Source organism: Gavialis gangeticus, unplaced genomic scaffold (genome assembly GCF_001723915.1).
Source record: "Gavialis gangeticus isolate Ggan-Ray unplaced genomic scaffold, GavGan_comp1, whole genome shotgun sequence".
In the NCBI taxonomy this organism is placed as follows: Eukaryota; Metazoa; Chordata; order Crocodylia; family Gavialidae; genus Gavialis; species Gavialis gangeticus.
In genome coordinates, this window is record NW_017729006.1 from 550,213 (window position 1) to 561,214 (window position 11,002).

Below are 11,002 nucleotides of genomic sequence, written 5' to 3' on the forward strand. Positions count from 1 at the left end.
TGCCACCATCCCACTCACACACCACTGAGTCCTACTCTGCCATTTTCCAAATAGTTGATAAAGACATTGAACAAAGCTGGCTCCAGGAAACTGCCCCAGTTTCCCATAGCAAGGTGCAAGATTGTCCTGTAAAATTCCTTCTCCTCTTCCTCTGTATTGAGAACTGACCCCTTCTCTAACAGAAGACTGGTAGGAACTACTGCACAGAAAGGTGAAGAATTGTTAAGTTATTTTGGCTGCAAAATTCTCCTTCAGTCCGGATTTATAGACTACACTACTGAAGGACAAGTGTCAATTAACAAACTTAAGAGTACTATACAGAATGGGCAGCTTGGGTGAGATGGGATAACTAGATAACTAGAACAAGAGCTAAGGGCTGCTTATTTGTGTATGCAAATGCATATCCTGGCTAGGTTGGCAGTTGGAAATGTATCAGTTCCCTTCTTTCCCTTGATAAGATCTATGTGGTTATGGCCAGTTTCTTATATGTTGTATTCCTACCTCCTCTCACTTCCTTTATCTTACAGTTGATCACTTTTCAGAGCAGTGGCTGTGTTTTTTGTTTGGAGATTTTCTAGCATACTGTGGCTTTTATAAACAAAAGTTCTCTGGCACCTTGTTCTGCCAGAACAAGTTTTCTGGCAGCACACACATGGCCTATCTCCATTGACTTAATTCCTTGCACAAAGAGGAACGCCTACATGAACAAGCTCTTTGGTGAGGGTCAAAGTCACTAATCACTGTGATTGTTGGATGATTTGGGCTATTTCAAAAGAGATTTTTGTTATGTTTGTGTAGGAAGTGATAGCTTTTAAGGTCGTCATAACTGGTTTTAATCGTGCTCAGACATTGAAGCCTAATCATCAGATGGCTTGTAGAGCTGCTATTCTGTTGGTAATTATATATATTTTAGTAGGAGTATGCCACCTGAATATTTGTTTACTAAGTCATTTAGCAAGTCCAAGTCTGAATAATAACTTTTGCTTACTCTTTCTTGTTAATCTTGTAGCTAAAAAATTGCCAAAGAATGAACCACAGAATGCAGGAGCCAACTCTGCCAGAGGAAGAGGAGTAGATCTTACTGAACCCACGCAACCAACCAAGAGTCAATGTTGTAGTAACTAAACCTTCAGGTGCTTTAAACTGTCTCAAATAGTCTTCTGCTTCCTAACTGTTAATAACAATGGAATTGGAGTGTTTAACCCTGTCCAATACAACTTCCAAAACAAAGAAGAGACTTATGACATAGTCAAGTTTCTAATACAGAGTTTTGTTTTGACCTTAATTTTTAACATGCATGCATCACTGGCTGTAATGTTTCAGCAATAGAGGTGGGGGAAAAGGAAGCTGAATAACCTTGTTTCAGTTGCAAGATTTTAAAAATATCACTTGCCAATAGGGATAAAGAAGAACTACTTTTATTGACTTAATCAACTAGTTTCTCCAGCTACAGGTATTGGTGGTTATTATTATATAATGAATAGAATTGGAACTCTTCAAACTTATTTGTGCTTTAAAAAAAACCTTCTAGAAACAGGGTCTAAAGTTACTTTAAGCTTATTCACAGTATTCATGCAGCCAGTTGCTTCGGTAGATATCTCCTGGTTAATTATACATTCCACGTTTTAATAATTTAACTACAAACAATACTGGCAGCATTAACAAGTCTAAGATTCTCATGCTTGCAGAAAACCAGATTTTGAGTTGTTACACTGTATGTAAATTATAGTCTATCCAGTTATTTAAAGGAAATAGTGGTAAATCAAGTTCAACTCCATTTTTATCTGTTTAGAAGACACAAACCAATGAATCAGCTTCACAGAACTAGGATTTTTTTTTACAAACCATAAGAGCTCTGCAAGTAAAACCAAGACAAACTAGGTGTCTGTGATTTCTTTCATGTTTTTGATCATTGCTGGCCATTGCAGTTTGTTTTTCCCTTAAGGAAAGAAACCTAGTTGGTGCACTAACAATCATGTACATTCAACTTGATTTTAAATTTGGATATTAATGTACTGTAAATAGGGTACTCTGCATTGTAGTCTACATTTGTTTAATACTTTCTGTAATATTTAAGAGTTGCTTAAAAGTATACAAATGTACAGTTACTTAAAGCTAACGTTTTCTCCCTAATCTAAGGGGGTTCTAAGTTCTTCCTTTATGGCCAGAACAGTAATAAATGATGCTCTTGTACCTGTTACATAAGTACTGCTGTCTGTCAGTAATGAACTTTGCAACTTCTGTTTTCCAAAGGCCATTTTATCTTGATCTGTCTGGTATATTGCACTAATTCTTTTAGTTTATTTTCATTATATGAAATCTACCAAGTGTGTCAGAAGAGATAGTCTATTTAAATGTTGAACTGCTAGCAGAAACTTACCTGTGCAGATTGTAAATTTTGGCTTAGCAAGGAAAATGACAGTTCACCAGTGTTTAGTTTTATATTGAGGTGCTCAGGTTTGAATAAAGTGGTATAAAACAGGAAAGTAGTGTGATTAGTGTTTATTGCATTTCATAACATTGTAGCTAGTGCATTCACACAGTTGTATATGAGATGTAGGGGTGTTTACGAGTAACTTTACATGACATTTGCCAAATTCAGGCTTGTTATACACACTGTGCTACTCTAGTAAGCACGTGGTATATGTTATATGCTAATATAATTGGGTATCCTGTCACATCCATTCAGAAGTACAACTAAAATAGTAATGTTTTCTCTAGAACCTGCTGCTAGTGCAGTTTTTACCAGTTGTTTGCTAATATAATTTGCTGCATTCTCATAGAAGGTGTTATTTCTTCCTTGTCCTGCCGTTAGTGAATGTGATTCACTATTGTTAGATGCACCTACTTCTGTATCATCTTCCAGCTTTTCCATTACATCACAATGTTCTTGAGTGATGGAGCCTAGCTGGATTATTTCTGTGTTTTGTGAACATGGTCTGTGATTAGAGAGACATGCTTCTGTATCACCTTGTTTTGTATGGTCATCATCTAGTTCTTCCTCTTTTTCCAAACTGTCTCTGAAACCTGACTGCAGTTTGTCTTCATTTTGCAAATGTCTTCTGTTGTTAGACAAGTGCAAACTTGCATCATTTTGTTTTGGACTGTCTTCAGATTGATCCAGAAAAACATTTTTATTAAAGTATAGTAAGTTGACTTCTTCCATTAGGTCATTAATGCCTTTTGAATCATTCAAGTCATCCGCAGAGGGAACCATTGAGTCCTGCTGTTTACACACAGGAAACTCTAGCTTAGCATGTTTGTACATTTCCAAATAATAGGTGAACATTGTTAATGTTAATTTAACCACTTCACTTTTATCCAAAACTTCCCAAAGCCCATTAGAAGCTAAAATGAGGAATTGACATGAATCGTCTACAGGGACAGAGGTCATATGAGGTACAGGAATAACGGATTTTTTCAACTTTGGGTCTCCATGATGTCCAAGGCCACGAGTAGCTCCGATGAGTCCTTCTACTAGTCCTTTGGGTTCATTTGAACTGATGTTCCCACCACTTTGAAGTATACGTGTTCTCTCAGTTAAACTTGAAGTGCTGTGCTCTTTGGTAAGGCAGTAGCCTTTTCCATGTTTGCATAAGACTGCATGTACATTACCTAAAATTAAAATAATGTTGCATTTCATGATTGAACAGAAATTTGTAATAAACGGCATTGCTGATAGGTCAGTCACAGTAATGAGTCATTTATTTGGTGATGTGAATCTGGACTAGACATTCTGGGGTCCCTCCTGTTGTGTGCAAGTCATGTCATGCATGTCATTTTTATCTAGTTACTAATCTCCATTTTAAAACTACTTTTGTTTTGCTTATTTCCTATCGTGGTAGACTGTTTCAAAACCTCACCAGCCTGGTTAAAAACCTATTCTTGGACTGATACTTTGTGTTGTCCTTTTTACATAGCTTTTGTATAGCTTATGTTATGATGTACACTGACATGTATCCTTAAGCTGTCTACTAGGAATGGTCTCAAGTTAGCTTTGGAAGGCATGCATACTTTCTAAATAAACCTGGCTTTAAAAGCTATTATGTTTTTAAGTTTGATTTAAATTATAAATATTTTGCCAAGAATATAATATGTTCCAAATTACCTGTTGATACTATACCCCAGCTTAGTTTCAAGGGGAGGTAGTCGAGTATTAATGAATACACTGATTTTTCTAGTGTGGTTATAGAAGGGAATTCAAAGGCAATTGAGAAGGGAGTTGAATTTATAGGAGAGAAAATGTAATTGTGTTAGCATTTCTTATTCAAGTCAGAATATGCTTGTTAGTCAAAAACAAAGACTTTACATTGGAGGAAACTCTTAGGCTTTAAAAACTGTAGAACACCAACACAGGAAATGTACATGAAAGCTACAGAAAGTGACTGACTTGATGTTCATTTGTAATTTACTATGGTATTTTAGCACTGTGTAATGTGTGTTTTATATACAGACTAGGACAGTATGAATAGATTAATTTAGGCCCCCTCTATATGTTACAGATATTGTGCAATTAACTGGTTAATTGCATAGTTGCCTTGAGACCAGCTACACGTTATCCCGTCATAAAACAGTGCTTGTGGTGCTGAGAGAGCTCAGCTGCTGCAGTCTTCCAGCCTTGGCTTTTCCCACCCTTGGGGCTGGAAGGTCACAGCTGCTGTGATCTCCCAGCCTCTGGTGTGTGAAACCTGGAGCTAGGAGAGCCCCTCCTGCCCCAGCTGCAGGAGCTTGCTTCTTGCTGGTGCAGGGGGAGCCTGGGATTGGGCTCCCCCTGCACCAGCAATAAGGCACAATGGGATCTAATGTGAATACCTCCTGCCATGGACATGTGTGGCATGGTAGGAGATGCAACTGTGTGGATCATGTCTTAGATCCCCTTGTGCCTTTACCTGCATATGTAGAGGGTCCTTTAGGAACAGTATAGTTCTTGCATTTGCTTTTGTCATGTTCTAGACCAGGGCTGGCCAACCTGCAGCACTACTACCACAAGTGATATGGGCTGTCTCTGTGGCACATGACAGATGCAGATCTGCACAGTGGCAGATAGGACAGGGACTAGAAAACAGAGCATCAAATCAAGCAAGGAACAGAAAGGTGAGCAGCAAATTGCATAAGGGAAAGGAAATGGTATGGTACTGGGGGGATAGTGCAGTACTGCCCCACACTGTTGTGGATATAACAACATTGGTTGTTATGTTGCTTTTTAACTTTTAAAGTCATTTTTTAAATTTTATTTAATAACATGCATGCCTTTGCAAGATCTAAATTTCTTTCTCCTTATGCTGGCATAAGGATTTTCAGCTGCAGAGATCAACTTGTTACAATAAAATTATAATTTTTTTTTCACAGTGTGAATTAGAACAACATAACTAGAACTGGGTGGTTTTCAGGAAAACAGTAACTTTTGGTGATTTTTATGAAAGGGACAAGAGAAGCCTCTCAAGACGTTGGAGGACCTGCCTATTTTATTAATTCCATTGAAAGGTCCAATAAAATTTCACCCTGGTAAGGGTTGCCTTGTGTCTCTCTCTTCCTGGATTAATAACCTGCATTTTTTTGGTATTTGAGTAGACTCAGGTTTCTGGAGATGGAACTGAACTTTATCCTTGTTATTAGATTGCCCCATGGGAATTGGTGTGTGACCTTTACCTTAGCAACTAGAAAACACAGTGGCTAGACTGGGTTGGAAGGTACCTATAAAAGTTCCTGTATAGATCAGACTTGCAAACAGGATCTGGGGAGGTAAAGGATCTGTTGTTCAATTAATTCTGGCTCTGCAGTATTAACACATCCAAAAGGGAGTGGGATTCAATTCTTCCCATATCAACAGAATTTCAAAGCAGAACTCTAATGCAGATGGAAGGGAGCAAAGGAAGCGTTAAAGCAGCAATAGTGTTATTAACGCTGTGTTCCCCAAAGTTGGGTCGGCCACTGATGTGGGGAAGTTTAAATGCGTAGCTGATCCCTTTGGCACCAATGATGTCAGTTTTGGCTACACACATTTGTGGACTTTCAGTTGATCACCCTCTGCCTCAAAAGCTTGTGCAGTTCACATGTAGCAAAGCAATGCATAGCCTTCTAGAAACACTAGCACAAAGCTTTCAAGTGTTAATCTCCAGCCATCTACAGTGTGTCAACTTCAGACATGTTCAGTAAATATTTGAGGAAATACTTGAGGAAAATAAGATAGTGATGTTAAAGTTTTGTAGGCTGTGCACAGGCAGCACTCACATTTGAAATGCAACTTAGCGTGACATGTTTATGTGAGGTCTACCTGTGATGGTATGTTAAATAAGGTTTCTCCTCAAATTTTGTATGGGTGGGTTTTATTTTAAGGCCACGTTTCTTGTAAGCGACAAAGCTTTTGATGATTTCTTCATATTTGTGGGGATGCATAAGAATATCAGCTTCTGATGGCAAATAAAGAGAAGCTACAGTAGACTGAATTATTTCTAACATGTCTGCTAATGTAGCACAGTTGTGTGACCTGTGACATCCCTTTAACTGCATTAGACTTTACCTGAGAATTGCATGATAGCTTTGCTAGTCACAAAAAACATCTGTTGGATTTAAGCTTTAAACCACTGTGCATTTTTCCTGCTACTTCAAATTCAAATCTGTTACTCCACTTTTGTAAGGTGATGCACAAGTTGCCTTGTGGGTGTAAGGATGCATATGACCAGTATGTACGGAAGGAGAGCTTTACCTGAAAGCTGTTGGAATTTGATTTTCCAATATGGCTTATTAGGGTGAGTAAAAAGTGAAATATATTTTATAAACTGCAATTATTCGTGGCCTTTTATTCCCAAAAGGATTGCTCCAAATTGGAGTCCTGCTTCATTTAGCTACATTTGATTTGGACAGCACAGTTAATATATTGAGTCCAGGCTGAAGCTTGGGTTGTGGGGGAGGAGAGGAGAAGATATGAGCAGGGCATAGAGGTACAGCTAGTGCTGCAGCTAAGGAACACTGTTACCAAAGAACAGAATCTTCCCAAGTTTATTACATTCAGGCCACAATACAAGCCCCTTTTCCAGTAAAAGGAGTGACAGAGTAGTGTCTGCTAGCCCAGAAAATGTTGGAAATGGACTTTTTTTACCTGTATGTCTACACTGCAGTAAAAGGTGTGACAGCAGTTTGTGCATATACACTCAAGCTATCTTGAATGTGCAAGCATGGGTATTGATAAGTAAAATTACAACAGTGCAGAACAAAGTATGGGCCAGCTGCCTGAATATTTCTCAGATTCCCAAATGGGTCTGCAAGCCGCACTGAGTTCTGCTACTTAAAAGTATGCTCTTCAAAACTAGCTTAGGTTTTACATCTGTAAAACTAGTGACAGTCTGCAGAGAGAAATTATATTGAATTAATGTCCCATTTCACTTGTGGCTACAATATAATTTGTAGTCTTAAAACCAGTGCCTTTGCTATAAGGACAGGAACATTAGCAATGCAAAGAGATGATTACATAATGTGGTCTGACAGGCCTTTCTCTTGACATACGAATACTTGTTTGGTAGAGTGAAAAGATGGATATGCAATCAGAGTAATGTATTTAGGTTTAAAATTATGCAGGAGTGATTCTTACAACATTCTGAAACAAATGATGGCATATAATTTTCATGCCAAAGTTATTTTTTGTCTTTATTTTTCTGGGGTCATTCTACCCAGGTATGCAATCTGGTTTGTCGCCTATGAAAGCTTGGACACATCTGCAAAGTAAAATGCCTTGCCTCTAGTCACACTGGGGTCTTGTTACACAAAGGGATTTTACATGGAGGAAATGGGAAGCCTCCAGGTAAGTTTAATGGGAGGGAGAAGTGGTGAAAGTGTATTATTTTCTGTTTGCAATGTATGTGTTTATCCCTATGGCAGGCAGAAGACAAGAATACGAGTAGTGAAAACAGAATCAGAACAGGGTAGAGCTTCAGTTTTAAAAGAAGTGCTTAAGTATGAAAATAATCTCTTAATGTTTCAAAAGTTTGGGGTTAGTCCTACTCAAATGGAAACAATAGAGCAAGAGAAGAAAGTACTATTCAAAGCAGATTTCCTTCATGTAATACTGAAAACATCTGAGGCAACTAGTGGTGGAAGAACAAGGGAGAAAGGGGAGAAAAAAAAAAAAAAAAAAACCTCAGTAACTTACATACCAGTATTAGCCACATGTAATATGCCACCATCAATTCGGGATGAATCCACTGAATAGTTGCTGTTGCTGTTTTGGGGCAACTTTGCCTTGTCTTGTTTCTTGATGCAGCATGGCTTTCCATTGCTGACTCCTTCCAATAAGCAGGTGACAACTGTACAGCCACTCCAGCGAACTTTGGAAACTTCATTCCTTCCCAGCTGTAAAAGTCTGTCCATTCTCCAGAATGCCTTGGCATATGCTTTGTGAATCCATTCATAGGTGTTTGTGCTGGTAGTGTTACCAATCTGTGTTTCACCAAAGAAAATTTTCTCCTGTTCCCTATAATTCTCCTTGATTACTGTGGAAAAAGAGCCTAGAATGGTTTGCTCATCTTCATGCACTTCGTAGGAGGAACTGGCTTGAGAAAGTTGGTCGAGAAATAAAAGTGGAAGTTCAGCTGAAACCGTTTCGGCAACAGATGTGCCATGCCCTCCATCGAGAACACCCAAAAAACATCTATCTGATTTGTTTCCATAGTTATCTACCACAATAAATGTGTCTTCCATATCTGGTCTCCACATAGCATTTTTATCCTGACAGACTGCTAAAGCTTTTATTAGAGAATTTCTGACTGTAGGATGCCTACAACTGTTGATAATATTATCAGTATCATAATATGATGTACACTTTGACCTATCTTTAAGTAGCTCAAATGAATAATCAATCTTCTGCTTCTCTCTTTCATTGTATTCAGAAGACTTGAGCAGGCTTCTGATTAGTTTCCATCTCCTAGTTGAAAGTGTTTTTGTATCTATCTCTGACCATGGGTGACTAAAACCCAGAACCATGAGGGCTTTGTGCTCTTTTTTATGATGATGAAGATGACTTGGGTATATTGTTTGTCGACATGTTGAACACAGAACTGGAATATCTTCAGAATCTACTTTCCCGGGCACAGTAGTGACCTTGACATGATCCTCTTCCTCTCCATAAAGTTGAAAGTTGGAGGTCTTTGATTTTCTTTGCAACTTTGTTTCCCCTGTCATTCTATAAAATAAATTGACTGTTACTAAGATAATATAAACTTCTAAAACTGGCTAAAACCAAGTAATAGAGCCTTCAACTATATTTTCTCAATTTTAGCATGCCCTAAAACCTGAAATATTTATGCTGAATGCATGTTACAAATAAAGCTACCTACCAGCCCTCTCTCTCCCAGCCAAAAACAAAACATTTGTTAGAAGAACATTGAAGATTGAAAAGTCAAGTATTGCAAAGTATGGAAACACCAGAACTCATACATATTGGAGGGTGTTTGCAGTGGGCTGAGTTAGTTTTTTTCAATGTCTTGTTGTTGCCTCATTATTCCACATATGGCCCTGTGCCTTATTACTGTACACTGTTAAACCCTAAATATAGAACTTTTTCTGTAATACTCACAATAGTATGTATTTTACTAATACACATTTTTCATAGTAATAAAGGAGGTGTAGTACTTCATAGCTGAGGAAGAGATCCACAGGGCTTTCATAAAATCATTGAAAATTAGGGTTGGAGGGGATCTCAGGAGGTTATATAGTCTTACCCCTTGCTCATTGCAGGGCCATCCCCAAATGGATTATCCCAGTCAAGGTTTTGTCCAGCCAGGTCTTAAAAACCACCAAGGATGGAATGTCCACAACCACTCTGCGTAACCTGTTCCACTGCTTTATTACCTTCCTCCTGAGAGTGTTTTTCCTAATATACAACCTCAACTTCCTTTACTGCAACTTGAGTCTATTGCTCCTCGTTCTGTCATCTGCTGTCACTGAGAACAATCTCCATCCTCTTTGGAAACACCCTTCAGAAAGTTGAAGACTGCTATTAAATCCCTCCTCCTCTTCTCTTCTCCAAACTAAATAAGTCCAGTTCCCTCAGCCTCTCCTTAGAAGTCATGTGTCCCAGCCCCCTAACCATTTTTGATGCTCTGCTGGACTCTTTCCAATTTGTCCACATCCTTTCTGTAGTGGGGAACTGAAAACTGGACATGGTATTCTAGATGTAGCCTCACAAATGGCAAATAGAGGGGAATAATCACTTCTTTCCATATGCTGGCAGCACTGCTACTAATGTAGCTCAGTATGCTGTTAGCCTTCTTGGCATCAAGGTTCACACTGTTGGCTCATATTCAGCTTATCATCCACTGTAACCCCCAGGTCCTTCTCTACAGAGCTGCTGCTTAGCCAGTTTGTCCACAGCTTGTATTGGTGCATAGGACTGTTCTGTCCTAAGTGCAAGACTTTGCACTTGTTCTTGTTGAATCTTTTGAAATTTCTTTTAGTCCAATCCTCCAATTTGTCTAGGTCTCTGGATTCTAGCACTACCCTCCGGCATATCTACTACTCCTCATCTGCAGACTTGCCAAAGGTGCACTCTATCCCATCTGCCAGGTCACTGATGAACATTCAACACAGTCTCTCACCCCATTCTCATTAAAAAACTAGTAGACTGGTGTTGATGCCTACACAGTCAGAAGGGTCACTAACTGGCTGGAGGGCTGTACCCAGAGAGTGGTGGTGGACAGGTCCTATTCAACCTGGAGGGATGTGGGCAGTGGGGTTCCACAGGGCTCAGTCCTCAGGCCCGCACTGTTCAACATCTTCATCAGCGACTTGGACAAAGGGGTAAAATGCACCCTGTTCAAATTTGCAGATGACACTAAAATGTGGGGTCAAGTGGGCGCGCAAGAAGGAAAGAATAGGCTGCATTTGGATCTGGACAGGCTACAGGGGTGGGCGGATGAGAATAGGATGGGTTTCAACACTGACAAGTGCAAGGTGCTGCACGTGGGGAGGAAGAACCAGCAGCATACCTACAGGCTGGGGGACTCCCTTC

The 11,002-nt window shown here is 39.2% G+C and overlaps 2 protein-coding genes across 2 annotated transcripts in view; one reads left to right on the top strand and one right to left on the bottom strand.

Moving 5' to 3' along the window:
- The window catches only part of RAB5A (RAB5A, member RAS oncogene family), a 23,639-nt gene extending 21,153 nt beyond the window's left edge, over positions 1-2,486 (top strand). The window contains exon 6 of the mRNA XM_019508741.1: positions 1,010-2,486. Coding sequence (XP_019364286.1) covers positions 1,010-1,125 — 116 coding nt within the window. The 3' untranslated portion in view covers positions 1,126-2,486. The remainder of the gene's footprint in view (positions 1-1,009) is intronic.
- The window catches only part of PP2D1 (protein phosphatase 2C like domain containing 1), a 32,541-nt gene continuing 23,377 nt past the window's right edge, over positions 1,839-11,002 (bottom strand). Inside the window, exons 2-3 of the mRNA XM_019508740.1 lie at positions 8,151-9,175; positions 1,839-3,615 (exon numbers count right to left, since the gene is read on the bottom strand). Coding sequence (XP_019364285.1) covers positions 2,648-3,615; positions 8,151-9,174 — 1,992 coding nt within the window. The 5' untranslated portion in view covers position 9,175 and the 3' untranslated portion in view covers positions 1,839-2,647. The remainder of the gene's footprint in view (positions 3,616-8,150; positions 9,176-11,002) is intronic.